Source organism: Podarcis erhardii (assembly GCF_964252035.2).
Source record: "Podarcis erhardii genome assembly, chromosome: 9".
In the NCBI taxonomy this organism is placed as follows: domain Eukaryota; kingdom Metazoa; phylum Chordata; class Lepidosauria; order Squamata; family Lacertidae; genus Podarcis; species Podarcis erhardii.
The window spans coordinates 41,438,936-41,452,812 of NC_138512.1; the positions used below are offsets into that span (position 1 = coordinate 41,438,936).

At 42.4% G+C, this 13,877-nt stretch overlaps 1 protein-coding gene across 3 annotated transcripts in view; it reads left to right on the top strand.

Moving 5' to 3' along the window:
* LRBA (LPS responsive beige-like anchor protein) overlaps window positions 1-13,877 on the top strand; it is a 367,500-nt gene that overhangs the window by 113,952 nt on the left and 239,671 nt on the right. For all 3 annotated transcript variants that reach the window (XM_081875163.1, XM_081875165.1, XM_081875164.1), the window contains exon 35: window positions 10,847-10,911. In XM_081875163.1, coding sequence (XP_081731289.1) covers window positions 10,847-10,911 — 65 coding nt within the window. The remainder of the gene's footprint in view (window positions 1-10,846; window positions 10,912-13,877) is intronic.

The window sequence follows — 13,877 nt, forward strand, 5'->3', positions numbered from 1 at the left end:
ACATATGGGACAGCAGACATAGTAAGTGGCGTTTTAAACTAGAAGCTGGCAGTGCAGAGCACTGGCATGGGCAAATGAAAGCTGTGTGGCAGGTTTAAATTTGGCCGTGCAAGAGCAAATAGGCACTGTACAGTGTCTGATGTTGAGAGGACATTTTCCCTCATAACTTTATTAGTGATATGATATCCAGTATTAGTTGCACTCAGAGCAGAATGTTTGTGTTCAGTTTTTGGCGTCCAGTTTTTGTTTTGTTTTCAAACAGAGAAGAGTTAATATTTAATTCAAAGGAGGTGTCTGGCCAATTTGATTCTCATGCCAGTTTTAATACTAAGCGTGGTTAATTACTTTGGTTCATTTGCCTACTGATTGCTCTCAGGTGGTCACTGTTGCCATCTGTTTGTCTCTAGAGACAGTGGGGTGTGCCTCTGGGGGTGAAGTCAACTGCTGTGTTAGCAGCACTGGGCTGATCTCTCTGGAGCAGAAGCCTGGGCGGTGTGTATGGAGGTTATGGGCTGCCCAGACGACAATTACCACTCTCAGTTTTTCTGACGTGGTCCAAAGGAAAGTAGAGCAATATATTTGGCACCAGCTTGGTTGTAGGCAGTGCTTCCCCCCTCCTAGAAAAATAGGTGCTGGTACTCATCATGAAGGGACACAGGTGGTGCTGTAGGCTAAACCACAGAGCCTAGGGCTTGCTGATCAGAAGGTCGGCAGTTCGAATCCCCGCAACGGGGTGAGCTCCCGTTGCTCTGTCCCTGCTCCTGCCAACCTAGTGGTTCAAAAGCACATGAAGTAGATAAATGGGTACCGCTCCGGTGGGAAGGTAAACAGCATTTCCGTGTGCTGCTCTAGTTTGCCAGAAGTGGCTTAGTCATGCTGGCCATATGACCCGGAAGCTGTACGCCGGCTCCCTCGGCCAATAAAGCGAAATGAGTGCCGCAACCCCAGAGTCATCCCGGACTGGACCTAATGGTCAGGGGTCTCTTTACCCTTTACCTTTACTCACCATGAAGTTGTTACAGTAAGTGCCACACCTTTTAACAACAACAAAAAGAGGTGCCGGTACGGCATACCTTTGAGTACCCCCTGGAGGGGGAAAAACTGGCTGTAGGAGTTGCCCAATGGAGATGTACAAGCTGCCATCCAACCATCTTAGGGACTCCATTCCAGATTTGTGTAGGGTTTGCTCCTTACCCTTTTCTTCTCCCAAAGATATCCCACAAGGCAGCAGCAGTTTAGAATCAAGAGTTTTCCTTTCCTAGATGGGATGTCTTTCCAGGTTGGTGAGCTCCACTTGTCCCTCACTTCCCTCTCTCTACAACATGTGCAGAAACCCCCTTCTTGACAATTGGATTCATTATTGGTCTTGCCCATTCAATCAACTGGAGCCTATGTTCGCATTCAGGGGAAATCCCTAACTCATCAAGGGTTTGAGACCCATTGGCTACCCTCACCTGGTTTAGCTGGCCAGTTGAAGCAGTTTCCTGGGTATTGCCGCTGTTGCATGCTGACGGCTTCTGGGAGCCACAGGTGACAGCTGAGTGCATGGTGGGGACCAAAGGTGGACAAAATACCCCAGAAGGAGCATGATGTGTGTCACACTGTGGGTACTACTACTCCCCTAACACCCCGTACACTATATATTCACATTTAGGAGCTGCAGCAAAATATTGCTGTGTGGAGTGGTCCAAACCAAGAACGCCAGCCAGCAAGCCATGCTTTCTCCAGCATAGCATTCCACCCCCCCAAGTTTTCTGTTCATTCAGCCCCACAGTTGGAGGAAGTACCTATTTTTCACTCTGTAAGAGACACTTTTACCCTCCTAAAAAGTAAGGGGAAATGTGTGTGTGTGTTATGGAGCGAGTGCAAGCTTCGCAGGCTAAGCCAGAAGCCAGAACAGCGAGAGGGAGCGCTGCGCAGTACTCCCTCTGGTTGTTTTAGTTTCTGGCTTAGCCGCGCGAAGCCTCCGCACGGGAGCGGGGAGCCTTCATCCCGCTACTCTGCGGAGGCGTCGCGCAGCTATTCCTGGCTTTTGCAGAAGGTGGGGGAAGGGACAGAGCGTGTAGCTCTGTCCCTTCCCCCACCTCCCAGAAAAGCCCCCAAGAGCTGCACTCCCTTTAAAGAGCATGTGGCTCTTGCGGGAGGTCGGGGGAAAGCCAGGATCCGATCCCGCTTGCTTTCCTGGCTTCAGGGATAGCCCCGCAAAGCCTCCTGAGTGAAGAGGGAAGAGCACTCCCTCTTCACTCAGGAGGCTTCTTATTTCTTGTTTTCCTCCCCTAAAAACTAGGTGCTTCTTATGGTTGGGTGCATCTTATAGAACAAAAAATACGGTATGCTTCTGTATACCAAGTGCTGGAAACCACAATAGGGGAGAGTGTTCTTGTGCTCAGGTCCTGTTGGCAGGTTTCTGATAGGCATCTGGTTAGCTATTTTGTGAGAAGAGGATGCTGAACTAGTTGACTAGTTGGCCTGACTCAGCAGGTCTCTACTTACAATACTTCATAGTAACTACATACTGTACAGTACTTCATAGCATTCTGCAGCCACTAAGCCTGCTCAGAACACACTGTTGGGGGGAATCTTCCCCCCACTTCCTTCATAAACATACTACAGGTGTTTGGGTCCTCCAGCTCATACCTACCTTTTGTAAATGCATGTTGCTGTTTTAGTTACACAAGAATTGGAGAAGGAGATGACTATTAATATATAGGATTTGTTCAGTTAGTTCCCTTTGTTTTAGTCTTTAGGTTACAGATTGAGAGATTTTTGTTTCTGGGCATTTGGATTACATTAACTTTTTTTCCTTCTGCTACAAATGGTTTTAGTGTTGCTCTGGTCTTTAGCTCTCACTTTTGTATTTTATTGTTCTTATTGCATATATTTGCATCTCTTTTTTAACTGTGTAAGCTGGATTGGGGGTTCTTGTAGGTGAAAGGTGGTGTAAAAATTTCCTAAATGAATAAGAGTAGGTTTTTACGTTTTTCTTTAGAGTGCACAAGGATGTGCCAACAATGTGACAGGTGGCCAGATATATATATATATATATTTGTTTTTTGTTTGTGTGGTTGAATCATTTGAATGTTTGATGTGATGCTTACCCAATGAATCATGCCATCAGCAAAATATATTTTTGTTCAGAGGTCCTAGCTAAGAGCACTGTACAGTACCACAAGTGGTTGAAAATCCTGTGGCATATGGAGAATATTGACATGTGTTTTAATATGGTTTTTAGCTTGTCCTTGATATAATTATTTAGTTTTAAATGCCTTTAACTGGGTTTTTAATGACAATTACGTTTTATTCTTTTTGTAAACTGCTTTGAGGTTTTATTATGATAAAGCAATGTATAAATCTTGTGAAATAAATAAATATTGAATTTTGTGAGCCTGCTATATAGGTATGTTTTACAAACATATGCACCATATGGCTTTGGAAGAAAACTTTATGCTGGAAGGAATGAAGTTAGTATTTAAAACACGATAATTTTATCAATACATGGTATGGCAGTACGAAATTAGTGCTTATTTCTTTTGTAAGATAAAAGTAGTACCTCTGCAGTTTGTGTCTACAAAAGTTCATTGTGGCCTTGAATTCTCTATTTAAGTATTAAAATTAAATTCTCGTTATAAGGTAATTTCAGGTATTTACTGCACAACAATATAACACCAGTTTATAGGAAGCCTGCTTGGAGTGGAATACACAGAATGGTTAAACAGCAGGGGAGTCTTCTGCTTTTAGTTAAAAACTGCTGTTTCTGTATGGCATATTTACAACTTATTTAATTCTTAATGTAGTGTGCTGTGGGACTGAGCATACGAAAAAGAGTAGAAAGAGCTCTGCTTTCTGTGTCTAAGGCTATTACTTGCTGTACAATAATAAAGGCACTATTTTATTGGGTTAGTTGTAATTAACTTCAGCACTATGCATTCATATAAATCATTCTCAATCTGTTTTCTTTGCATTTTCCTTCCTTTAACTGAGTTAGCATAGTTGTTTTCAAATGTTGTTTTTCCTATAAGGAATAAAGCTGTAATAGCCTTTCTATAAATGGACTTGTAGAGCTAATTATTCTAATAATTATTTAATCTGCATTGATACAGTTTTAATGCAAATTTTACAAATGGTTATGGATCAGTTTTTTTGGCTATGGTCTGGATTTGACCATGAACATTTAAAAACAGATTTATCTATTACCAGAACTCTCCTTCCTTGGGAGGGGGTGTTATTATTGTTTCTTTCCTTGCTTCTTTGCCTTGATCTGAGTGCCCCCCCCCAAAGCCCTAGTGCTTAACACTTTCAGGCACTGAATAGAACCTGAATCTACATTAAGTGTCAGATTTACACATAATTTCCATGGTGTTTCCTTTTTCCAGTCTTATACCAAATCTTCCCCTTCTCAAGTCTCAAAAGACAGGACACACATTGGATTGTGCCAGTTACTTGGACTATTTCATATGAAATAAAAGTGAACATCATAAAGCTCATTTTTGGCTTTGGTAAATTTAATTCTTTAACTAGTGTAATGTGGCTTTAAAATCTTGGTTCCTTACTGCCTTTGTTTTGATGACAAGAGCAATAGTTATCAAATGTAATGGAACAAAAAGTACTTTCTGCTTATATCTGAACACATTGTGTAGTGTGTTTTTTTTAGCCTTATAAAAATAATTAGCCGCTATATAGTTCTAATGGCAGCCTTGAAAGTTTTAGCCTGGAGCAGTCTCTAATGAACAGCCCTTGTTTTTTTCCATTTGGGCTTTGAGATTCCCTAAAGACTTGACTTCAGACCTCAGAGGGCAGCAGCTGCCATTTGTCTTGAGTACTAGTGTTGCGAAATAGTCAGACCACGTACTAATAGAACACATTTGTACAATTCAGTACATAGATGCTTGATAGAGGTTTAATGATGATCATCTGTTGAGAGCTTGTAGATGGGTGGACTTAGAGCAACTTCTATTGCACCTTATCAAAATAATACCATCTGTATTGATCAGGTGAATAATGTTGCTTGGCTAAGCTTGCTTTCCCAGAGCAGGTTTTTGGGGTTTTTTTTTACAGACTGCTATGTTTTTATATTAAAAATCTCTTTTCTTATAAATTTCTAAGAAATATTGAAGTGCTTAATGCCTCAGATCTGTGCAAAGTTGTTCAGCTGCATAATTGACAAAACTGAACTCTTACATACTGTCCCTTCTCGAATACGATAAATAATAAAACTGGAGGGGATCCTGTAATAGGCCATCCTTTCCAATGCTCTGCTTGTTGCAAGAAATGCAGGGCCAGATCATCCCCACCAAGCCCACTACCCCTCGAGGTATTTGGTTCGATTGCCAAACTTCCCTTTTCATGTCAACACATTTCTCCAAACGCTGTGCCAAAATCTACCCTTCTGTCATAAAATTATAGAATCATAAAATTTTAGAGTTGGAAGGGACTACAAGAGTCATCTAGCCCAATCCGCTGCAGTGCAGGAATCTCAAGTAGAGACATGGCCATCCAATCTCTACTTGAAAACCTCCAAGGAAGGAGAGTCCATCTCTTGTGGGAGTCTTTTCCACTGTTCATATAGCTCTTACTGTCAGAAAGTTATTCCTGTGTTTAATCAGACTCTCCTTTTCTTCACTTGAACTTGAATCATAACCAATTCCCTCAACTGTTCCTCATAAGGCTTGGCTTCCATACTCTTGATCATCTTGGTCACCCTCACCTGCACATGTTCCAGCTTGTCAATTGTGGCACCAAGAACTGGACACAGTACTCCAGGTGTGGTCTGACCAGGGCAGAATAGAGCAGTACTATTACTCCCTTTTATCACCATACTATACTTCTGTTGATGCAGCGTAGAATACTATTAGCTTATTCCCCCCCTCTTTTTTTGGTTGCTGTATCATACTGTTGACTCATGTTAAGCTTGTGGTCTACTAAGACCCCTAGATCCTTTTCACATGTAGCATTGCCAATTCACTTGTCCCCACCTTAGATTTGCACAATGGGTTATTTCTGCCTACGCGTGGATCCTTACATTTTTCCCTGTTGAAATTCATGTTGTTAGTTTGGGCCCAGTTCTCCAATCTGTTAACACCGTCTTGAATCCTAATTCTGTCTTCAGTGGCATAATTGTCTAACCCCCCACCCCCTGGTTTGGTGTCATCTGCAAGTTGGTACAGATGCTGAACACTACAATTAGCATGACATTTGGAGTTTCCCTAGGGGAGCTCTGAATGTAGCTTTGCAACTTCAAATGCTTTTGAAGTATCTGTACCCAGTGCTTTTTTCCTAGGGGTATGCATGGGTACTGTCAGGGAACTGCCATCGGAGCCAAAGGAGGAGAGAGGGCTCCAGAGGGATGCTGGAGAGGGTCCCAGTAGGGAGAGAGGCAGCCCATCTGCTGGGGAAGGAAATCAGCGTAGCACCAGTGGAGAAGGGGGGAAGATGGGGGAATCAGAGAAAAGGCTCCTGGACTCCTCACCGGAGACCAGCGGGGAGAGCACGGGTCCTCCGCTGCCCACACCCTCCCTGCACAGAAGACTTCCGCGGAGAGTAGGAGGCGACTGGGCGTCAAAGAACTTCTTTGCTGGAAGAAGTTCAAGAAACGCCCACTGACGGATTCTGCCAGTGACTGAGACAGCCACAAAGTGAAGGCTGTCCAGACAGAAACGGTTCAACCAGGCAACCAAGCCAAGAGTGGCGGCAACTTACGCATAAGCAACCCCTAGAACCATTACAGCAATCCGTCAGTCCCCGAAGTTGCTTGTGCGCAGCTCCAGAGAGGCAGCACAATGAGCCAACCCAGGGAAACCGGAGAGACAGAGCAAGCAGCTGGAGTGCAAAATCTGGTAGAGAGGAACCTAGATTTGGAACAGCGTGTGGCTCTCCTGACGGCGCGGCTGGAAGAAAGACGAACTCAGGATGCACAGGTCAGACCCACCCCCATCGCAAGGAAGGTACCGGGGCTGGTACAAAAGTTTGGGGGGAAGCCCCAGGACTACAATGCATTCCAAACGGAAATAGAGTACGCTTTGGAACTGCAGCATAATGACTTTGCTGATGATGGGGAGAGGGTAGCCTACATCGTGGGGCATCTGGAGGATGGGGCATGCGAATGGATCAGGCCCCTAATGGCCACGCAAAATGCTGCCTTGAAGGACCTTAGGAAATTTTTTCAGGCGATGAATGCGATGTATTCCAGTGAAGTGGAGCAAAGTGTGACACGTCGGGAACTGATGGGGTGCAAGCAGGGGAACCAGTCAGTTAGAGACTACTGGTCGCGCTTTGCGATGTTGATCCACCGGCTTGGGTGGGATCTGGACTCTGAACCTATTCAAATGTTGTTTGAGGAGGGTTGTCCCCAACGGTGAAGGACGAGCTGTCCCGCGCGCCCTGTCCACAGTCGATGGATCAGCTGACCAAGGCTGTGCTTGCGATTGGAGTGCGCCAGGAAGCGCAGGCTCAGGAGAAACGTGAAGTGAGAGGGGAACGTTGCCATGACAACCGCATTCCTGAAATACCGAGACAGCCTTCCCAGGCGGCTGAGCCAATGGAAATAGATGGTGCGCGAGGTTTCAAACCTCAGTGAAGGTCGCAAGAGGGAGGGAAAGGATTGGAAAACCACCAAGAAGTGTTTCCTCTGCCAACGGCCAGGACATTTTGCCAGGGTCTGCCCTCAAAGGAAGGCCTGGCAAGGGATGGTGGGAGCTGCTGGCTGTGAGGAGAAGGGGGAGGAAGTGCAGGCGCAGGGAAACCATTACAGGTACGCATACCCCTAAACATTTATGAATCTTTGTACTTTTGTCCATTTACTGTATTTATTTTTCCAAACTTGAACTATAAAATGGTGATTTTCTTGAGTCAAAGCGAGAGTACCCCTAAACATTTTTTAAGAAAAAAAAGCACTGCCTGTACCCATTTATTTATTCTCTGAGTCCGTGTAAGTGGAGGAACACTTAAATGTGAGGACATGGCTGAGGCAGTAAGCAACTGTACCTGAATCAAGATCTTGAGGGGGCATGTTTTTCAGTCCAGGTTTTATGAAGTCAGTTGCTGGAGCTGGAGGAGTTGGATCTGGAGGTGGATCTGGAGGAACTGGATCTAAAATGCATCAGTGAGGAGCTACTGATTTGAAAATGCAACGTGTGAATTGACTTGGGGTGTGATGTGACCATACAGATGGGGCCCTTTAAGTCAGAGGTCAGCAAACATTTTCAGCAGGGGCCAGTCCACTGTCCCTCAGACCTTGTGGGGGGCCGGACTATATTTTGAGGGGAAAAATGAACATATTCCTGTGCCCCACAAATAACCCAGAGATGCATTTTAAATAAAAGGACACATTCTACTCATGTAAAAACACACTGATTCCCGGACCATCCGCAGGCCGGATTTAGAAGGTGATTGGGCCTTAGTTTGCCTACCCATGCTCTCTAAGCCTTGAACCTAGCTTATTGAATACCCGGACCTGTGTATGTTCAGGCCTTAGAGCCTACATCAGAGCAGATGATAGGAGTGTTTAACATTGGCCTCTGAAATTGGCAAGAAGGATGACATTTCTGGACAGATCAGACCCTGTAAAAATAGTAGACTCCTGGCCTTCTACCTTTGCTCATCAAGAGAACAGTGCCTTCCGTCTGCTGCATTTCAGCTTCTTAATTTCCACCTCCAGTTCCCAATAAATGATCTCAAGGACCCTAAGCTGAAGAACACACCCTCTAGATCTCTCTACTGCCATCCATGGTCCTCCTTTGCCCCATGCAAAGTTCTTTTCAGCACTTTAAGGCAATTTATATCTCACAGCTACTTGCATTTTTGTCAGTGCTTAAGTATTTACTATAGACTGCACAGTAATTATGATCATGTACATTAGCAGTAGATTTTATAGGCATAGGAAATAGTAGTCGATTAAGTTCAGCTTACAGCAGGTATGAAATTATTGACTTGGTCGATCTCCTCTTGCAGTCCTTCCTTTTGAAAGTGCTGAAATGTATTCTCCAGTTATTCAGCTACATTAGTGGTCGACTCTGAGGCTTTTAACATGTTTTTCATCAGCACCTTTGGGAGAAGGATAACAAAGATCTTGACATAACAATGCAGTCAGCTCTGAGAATGTAATTGCAGTACAGGATATATGTGCTGTGTTGAAACATTGCATTAAACATGAAAGACATTGGTTGTTACATTTTGCCCCCCTCCCCCGCCAAGCTATTAAAGCATGCTTAAGGGAGTGTTCACCTGTGGCTTAAAAAAATTTGTTTAGACTAATATTTTCTCTGATCTTTGTCTGTGATAGAGTTAAGCTGGAAAAAAACCAAGATAAATCTCTTTGCTTCTCAGTTTCGGGCAATTTCTGTTTTCAGTAATTAAGTTCTGAAGCGCTACACTGAGTGTGATTCAAGGTGAAAGCCATTGTTTGAAGACAAAAACATGTGCATGATGTCATTTAGAGAAAATGATAGCTCTTCATTTATATCCCCATCTTCCAACACTTCTCCTGCCAATATTTTGTGAGGGAATGCTAAAACAAGTGAAGAGGCATGTTGGCAAAAGAATAGAAACATCTAGGCAATCACTTTAGTGCCCATTGTTGTGATATACAACTGTATACTCCAAAAAATTGTAGCGACAAAAATACATAATTTTGATTGATTGCTTTATAGGCCTGTGAGCAAAAAAACACACACAAAATGCTTCTAGTTATTCAGATGTGTTGTTGTTTTTTGTAAATTGAGGCATGCCTATAGAGGAAGGCACAAGGGAACTTCCCAAACACTCTGTTGGTTGGATACCTTATTTATTTTGCATTATTTCCGTGGTAGCAGTGTCATGGGCCAGTTGCTGATTGGACTGTTTCTTGAGGGGCCAAGGCTTGTTCAGCAATCTAGCTCTCTTGGCTGGTATTAATAAAATATTGAGGTTTGTTATGAGAACTGATAATGTGTGGTGCCTTGGATTATGGAAACCTGAGATCAAAACTGTGCTTGGTGATGAAGCTTCCTTGGGCAAGAGGCTGCCCCAGAGGGGAAGAAGGACTCATCTACAATCTCTGCCTAAAGACCAGCAGCCTTTTGACTCTTCTTCCTCTGTCATTTAACAATGGTCATGCAGTCAGGCTAGTTGAACTGTTTCCGTACCAAAGAGCTGTTATGAGAACTATTTTCTCCCCCCCATCTGTAAGCAACTCTAGGGGCCTTATCAGTTGAAGTGGGTTGTTGATTAAAAAAAGAAAAGTTTTTAAAAATAGATTAAAAATATTTTTGCCTAACCTACATCTGTGGTGATGACAGGCTTAATACCTTTTCACCTTGGTATTCTCTCACCCTTGTAGTAGGAAGTCAATATGCTGAATGCTTAGTTTGAATAACACTTTGGATGGTTCTTGCTATCTGGATAGATGTGGCCATGCTCATCAGCTGATATTATTTACAGTACAAAAAATACGTGTACTGCATGAAATAAATATACAGTGGTACCTCAGGTTAAGTACTTAATTCATTCCGGAAGTCCGTTCTTAACCTGAAACTGTTCTTAACCTGAAGCACCACTTTAGCTAATGGGGCCTCCCGCTGCTGCCACACCGCCAGAGCACAATTTCTGTTTTCATCCTGAAGCAAAGTTCTTAACCCGAGGTACTATTTCTGGGTTAGTGGAGTCTGTAACCTGAAGCGTATGTAACCCGAGGTACCACTGTACCTAGCCAACACAACCAGTCCTTTTTTAAATTAAAGTTGTGTATATATAAATCTTGAGTTAAAATTTTAATATCTTTTGTCACCATCTTAACTTTCACTATAACTGTTTCCACTGGTTTAATTAATGTAAATTTGTTATTTTAATTACCTTTTTCACTTTTGCATTGTAGGAGTGGCAGAACTCAATACAGAAGAATGCTGGCCTAGCTTTCATTGAGCTTGTCAACGAAGGAAGGTAACTTCCTAGTTATATTAATTTCTATAATCACCATTCGCAAATTCTGATTAATTTCTGTTGCTGATTTACGAAGTTCTTTGTCTACAAGTAAAGTGTTTTGGATTTGGTAGCATACAATTGCATTCCTTTAGAAATATTGTACAGTTAGCTTTGTGAACCTGATTCAGCCGCTAAATCTCCTGTACAGGTCTTTGCAGAGGTTGTCTGAACCTGGGGAGGGAGTCTTGTTAGAATAACTCAAACAAAAATGCATCTCAGACTCAGGGCAAGTGTACCAGCACCCCCTCCCCAGCACAGGCTTGCTCCCATATTCTGTTGTGGTTTGGCATTTTCTCTTATCTGTAGTCATATTGATATAGTGTGCCTATGGCAGACCTGCACAGTTTGTGACCTGCTAAGCTTAAACTTCTTGTTTCTACTGGTTATTCGAAGGAATGTCAACTACTTGGCAGACCCAATTCATGCTGGATGCTTGTGTTTGACTTGTTGGGGTGCAAGTTATAGAGCGCTGTTGTGGGGTCTCAGATCACTGATTTAAAAGTCTCATTAGTTACGCGTATGCATGTGAAATTTCTCAAATTGACCACTTCAGGCATTTTTTTAAAAAAAGAAATAGAAAAAAGGAAGTGTACTGTATATATTGCATTGGGTGCTGTGGCAGAAAGGTGGTATATAAATGCAATACATAAATATACCAACTGATTTTTGCATAAGCACCTTCATCAAAAGGATTTTTGTTATAAGAAATTTCAGAGTAAGCCTAGATGTTCATACTTTTCAGTTCAGTTCATGAATACAAGGTGTGTTATAGAAAATGACAGGTCATGGCAGAAACATTAACTTTGGCGTGCACTTAAATTCAGTAGAATTGTATATATTTCCTAAGTAATTCAAAAATACATAATAATCACACCAGAAGTAGTAACCATAGTGATATAGAAAATGAATAAAGCACTTAATGATTGGAAACAAAGAATACACTTATTTAGTTTCTCTTAGTAGAGTTAGAGAATCATCCACTAAAATGTAAATTTTAAATGAAGACTTGGTGAACTCTAAATCCAAAGTAATCTTTATTAGCAGAGAGATTAGCTACTCCCTCCTTCTTAGTGATTAGCACTCTCATCCTGTGTCAAGCAGTAAACTCTGGCTGCTCTCCTCAGAGTGCTGTAGCCACTTTGGTAAAATGCAGAGTCAGCTGTTCAAGACAATACGAGTTGCTTCTGGTTTAAAGCTACTTTCTCAATGCAATAGAAAGCTTTCAGATAGATGAAATATTGTGGGAGAGTAAGTGTGCACAAAGACCTAGAGAGGCTGATGGGTTTAATTCAAACATGTTTTTTTCCATCACATAGTTAAAAATTCTCTACAAAGAGGGATAAAGTGGGTATACATAGTTAACAGTATAGTGAAATCCGGGCTGTTAGATAGGTTAGTGATGTTCATTGTTAAATTGTTAAATTTCCCATAATTTTGGAGCTTTTGATAATGTTTTGCAAACTCTGTTTGATTGAACAAATTATGCAATGATAATGCATTATTGCTTGAGGAAAGCACTGGAAAGTGTTCACTGAAAGGTATTTTTAACTTCAAGGGATTTATAAGAAGCTATAATGCGGAGTTAGAGAACAGATATAACGGCCATACTTAACAGTTTCAGATTGTGCCTGTTTGAATATAGCTCTTAATTTATAAAATTAGAGTTCTGGGGTTTGAGGCTTCCTGAAACTGAAGCCATATCCTCTGAACTACCAGTCTTCTCACTCCGTAATTTCAGATGTTTGAGATTAAGTACTTTGCGCAAATTCCATGGGTGAACCCTGGTTCATATTAATCCCTGGAGATAGTGAAATTGAAGACATAGCCAGTTACATTTTATCCTGCAATCTCTATATAGCCATGAGGTTCAAAGACATTAACCCCCCTTGGTTTTTCAAATGCATCGTAAGAGGTAAAGCAAAAAACTCAGTTCCTATTTTGCAACGAGAATCTCTCCATTGTGGATTCAGATAGCAGTAGCAGTTAATATGAGGAAAGGCACAGTTTGGACAGAATGCTTCAATTTAGGGTCATTTCTAATATTTTAACGTATCTGGTAAATTAAATGCCTCATGCTGTTTCATATCTAATTGTCACTGCTGGACAGCATTTACATTTGTTAACTCAGCTGTGTACAAAGAGCAAGCAATTAGCAATATATGGTGTAAATTTGAACATATAATATTTTCATCTAACACAGTATAGTATTAATATTTCAAATATCAGCATTTCAAAAGGAATAATTGCATATACTATAGGGGGTGCTTACTGTATGTTCATTTATGTAACACACAGCCGTAAACTATCTTTCTCCACCACCCTCCATATGTTGATAGCAGGAGCGGGTGTTAGGATAGCATATAGGTGCCTCTCTCATGGCTGCCAGGACGCAGGTGGCACTGTGGGATAAACCACAGAGCCTAGGGCTTGCCGATCAGAAGGTCGGTGGTTCGAATCCTCGCGATGGGGTGAGCTCCCGTTGCTCAGTCCCTGCTCCTGCCAACCTAGCAGTTCAAAAGCACGTCAAAGTGCAAGTAGATAAATAGGTACCACTCCGGCGGGAAGGTAAACGGCGTTTCCCTGTGCTGCTCTGGTTCGCCAGAAGTGGCTTAGTCATGCTGGCCACATGACCCGGAAGCTGTACGCTGGCTCCCTCGGCCAGTAAAGTGAGATGAGCGCCGCAACCCCAGAGTTGGCCACGACTGGACCTAATGGTCAGGGGTCCCTTTACCTTTACCTCATAGCTGCCAGCAGATAGGAGCATGACTGGTGATGAAGGAGTGTGCTCTGGTCACTTGAAGGCTGTTGAATCTTGTGCTGGAGGAGAAAAACAAAAATAAATCCAAATGCATCCTCCCACCTCTTGCAAAAGTATGTGAACTGCTGTAGAATGTACATATGATTATATTTTATTCACTTAGTAC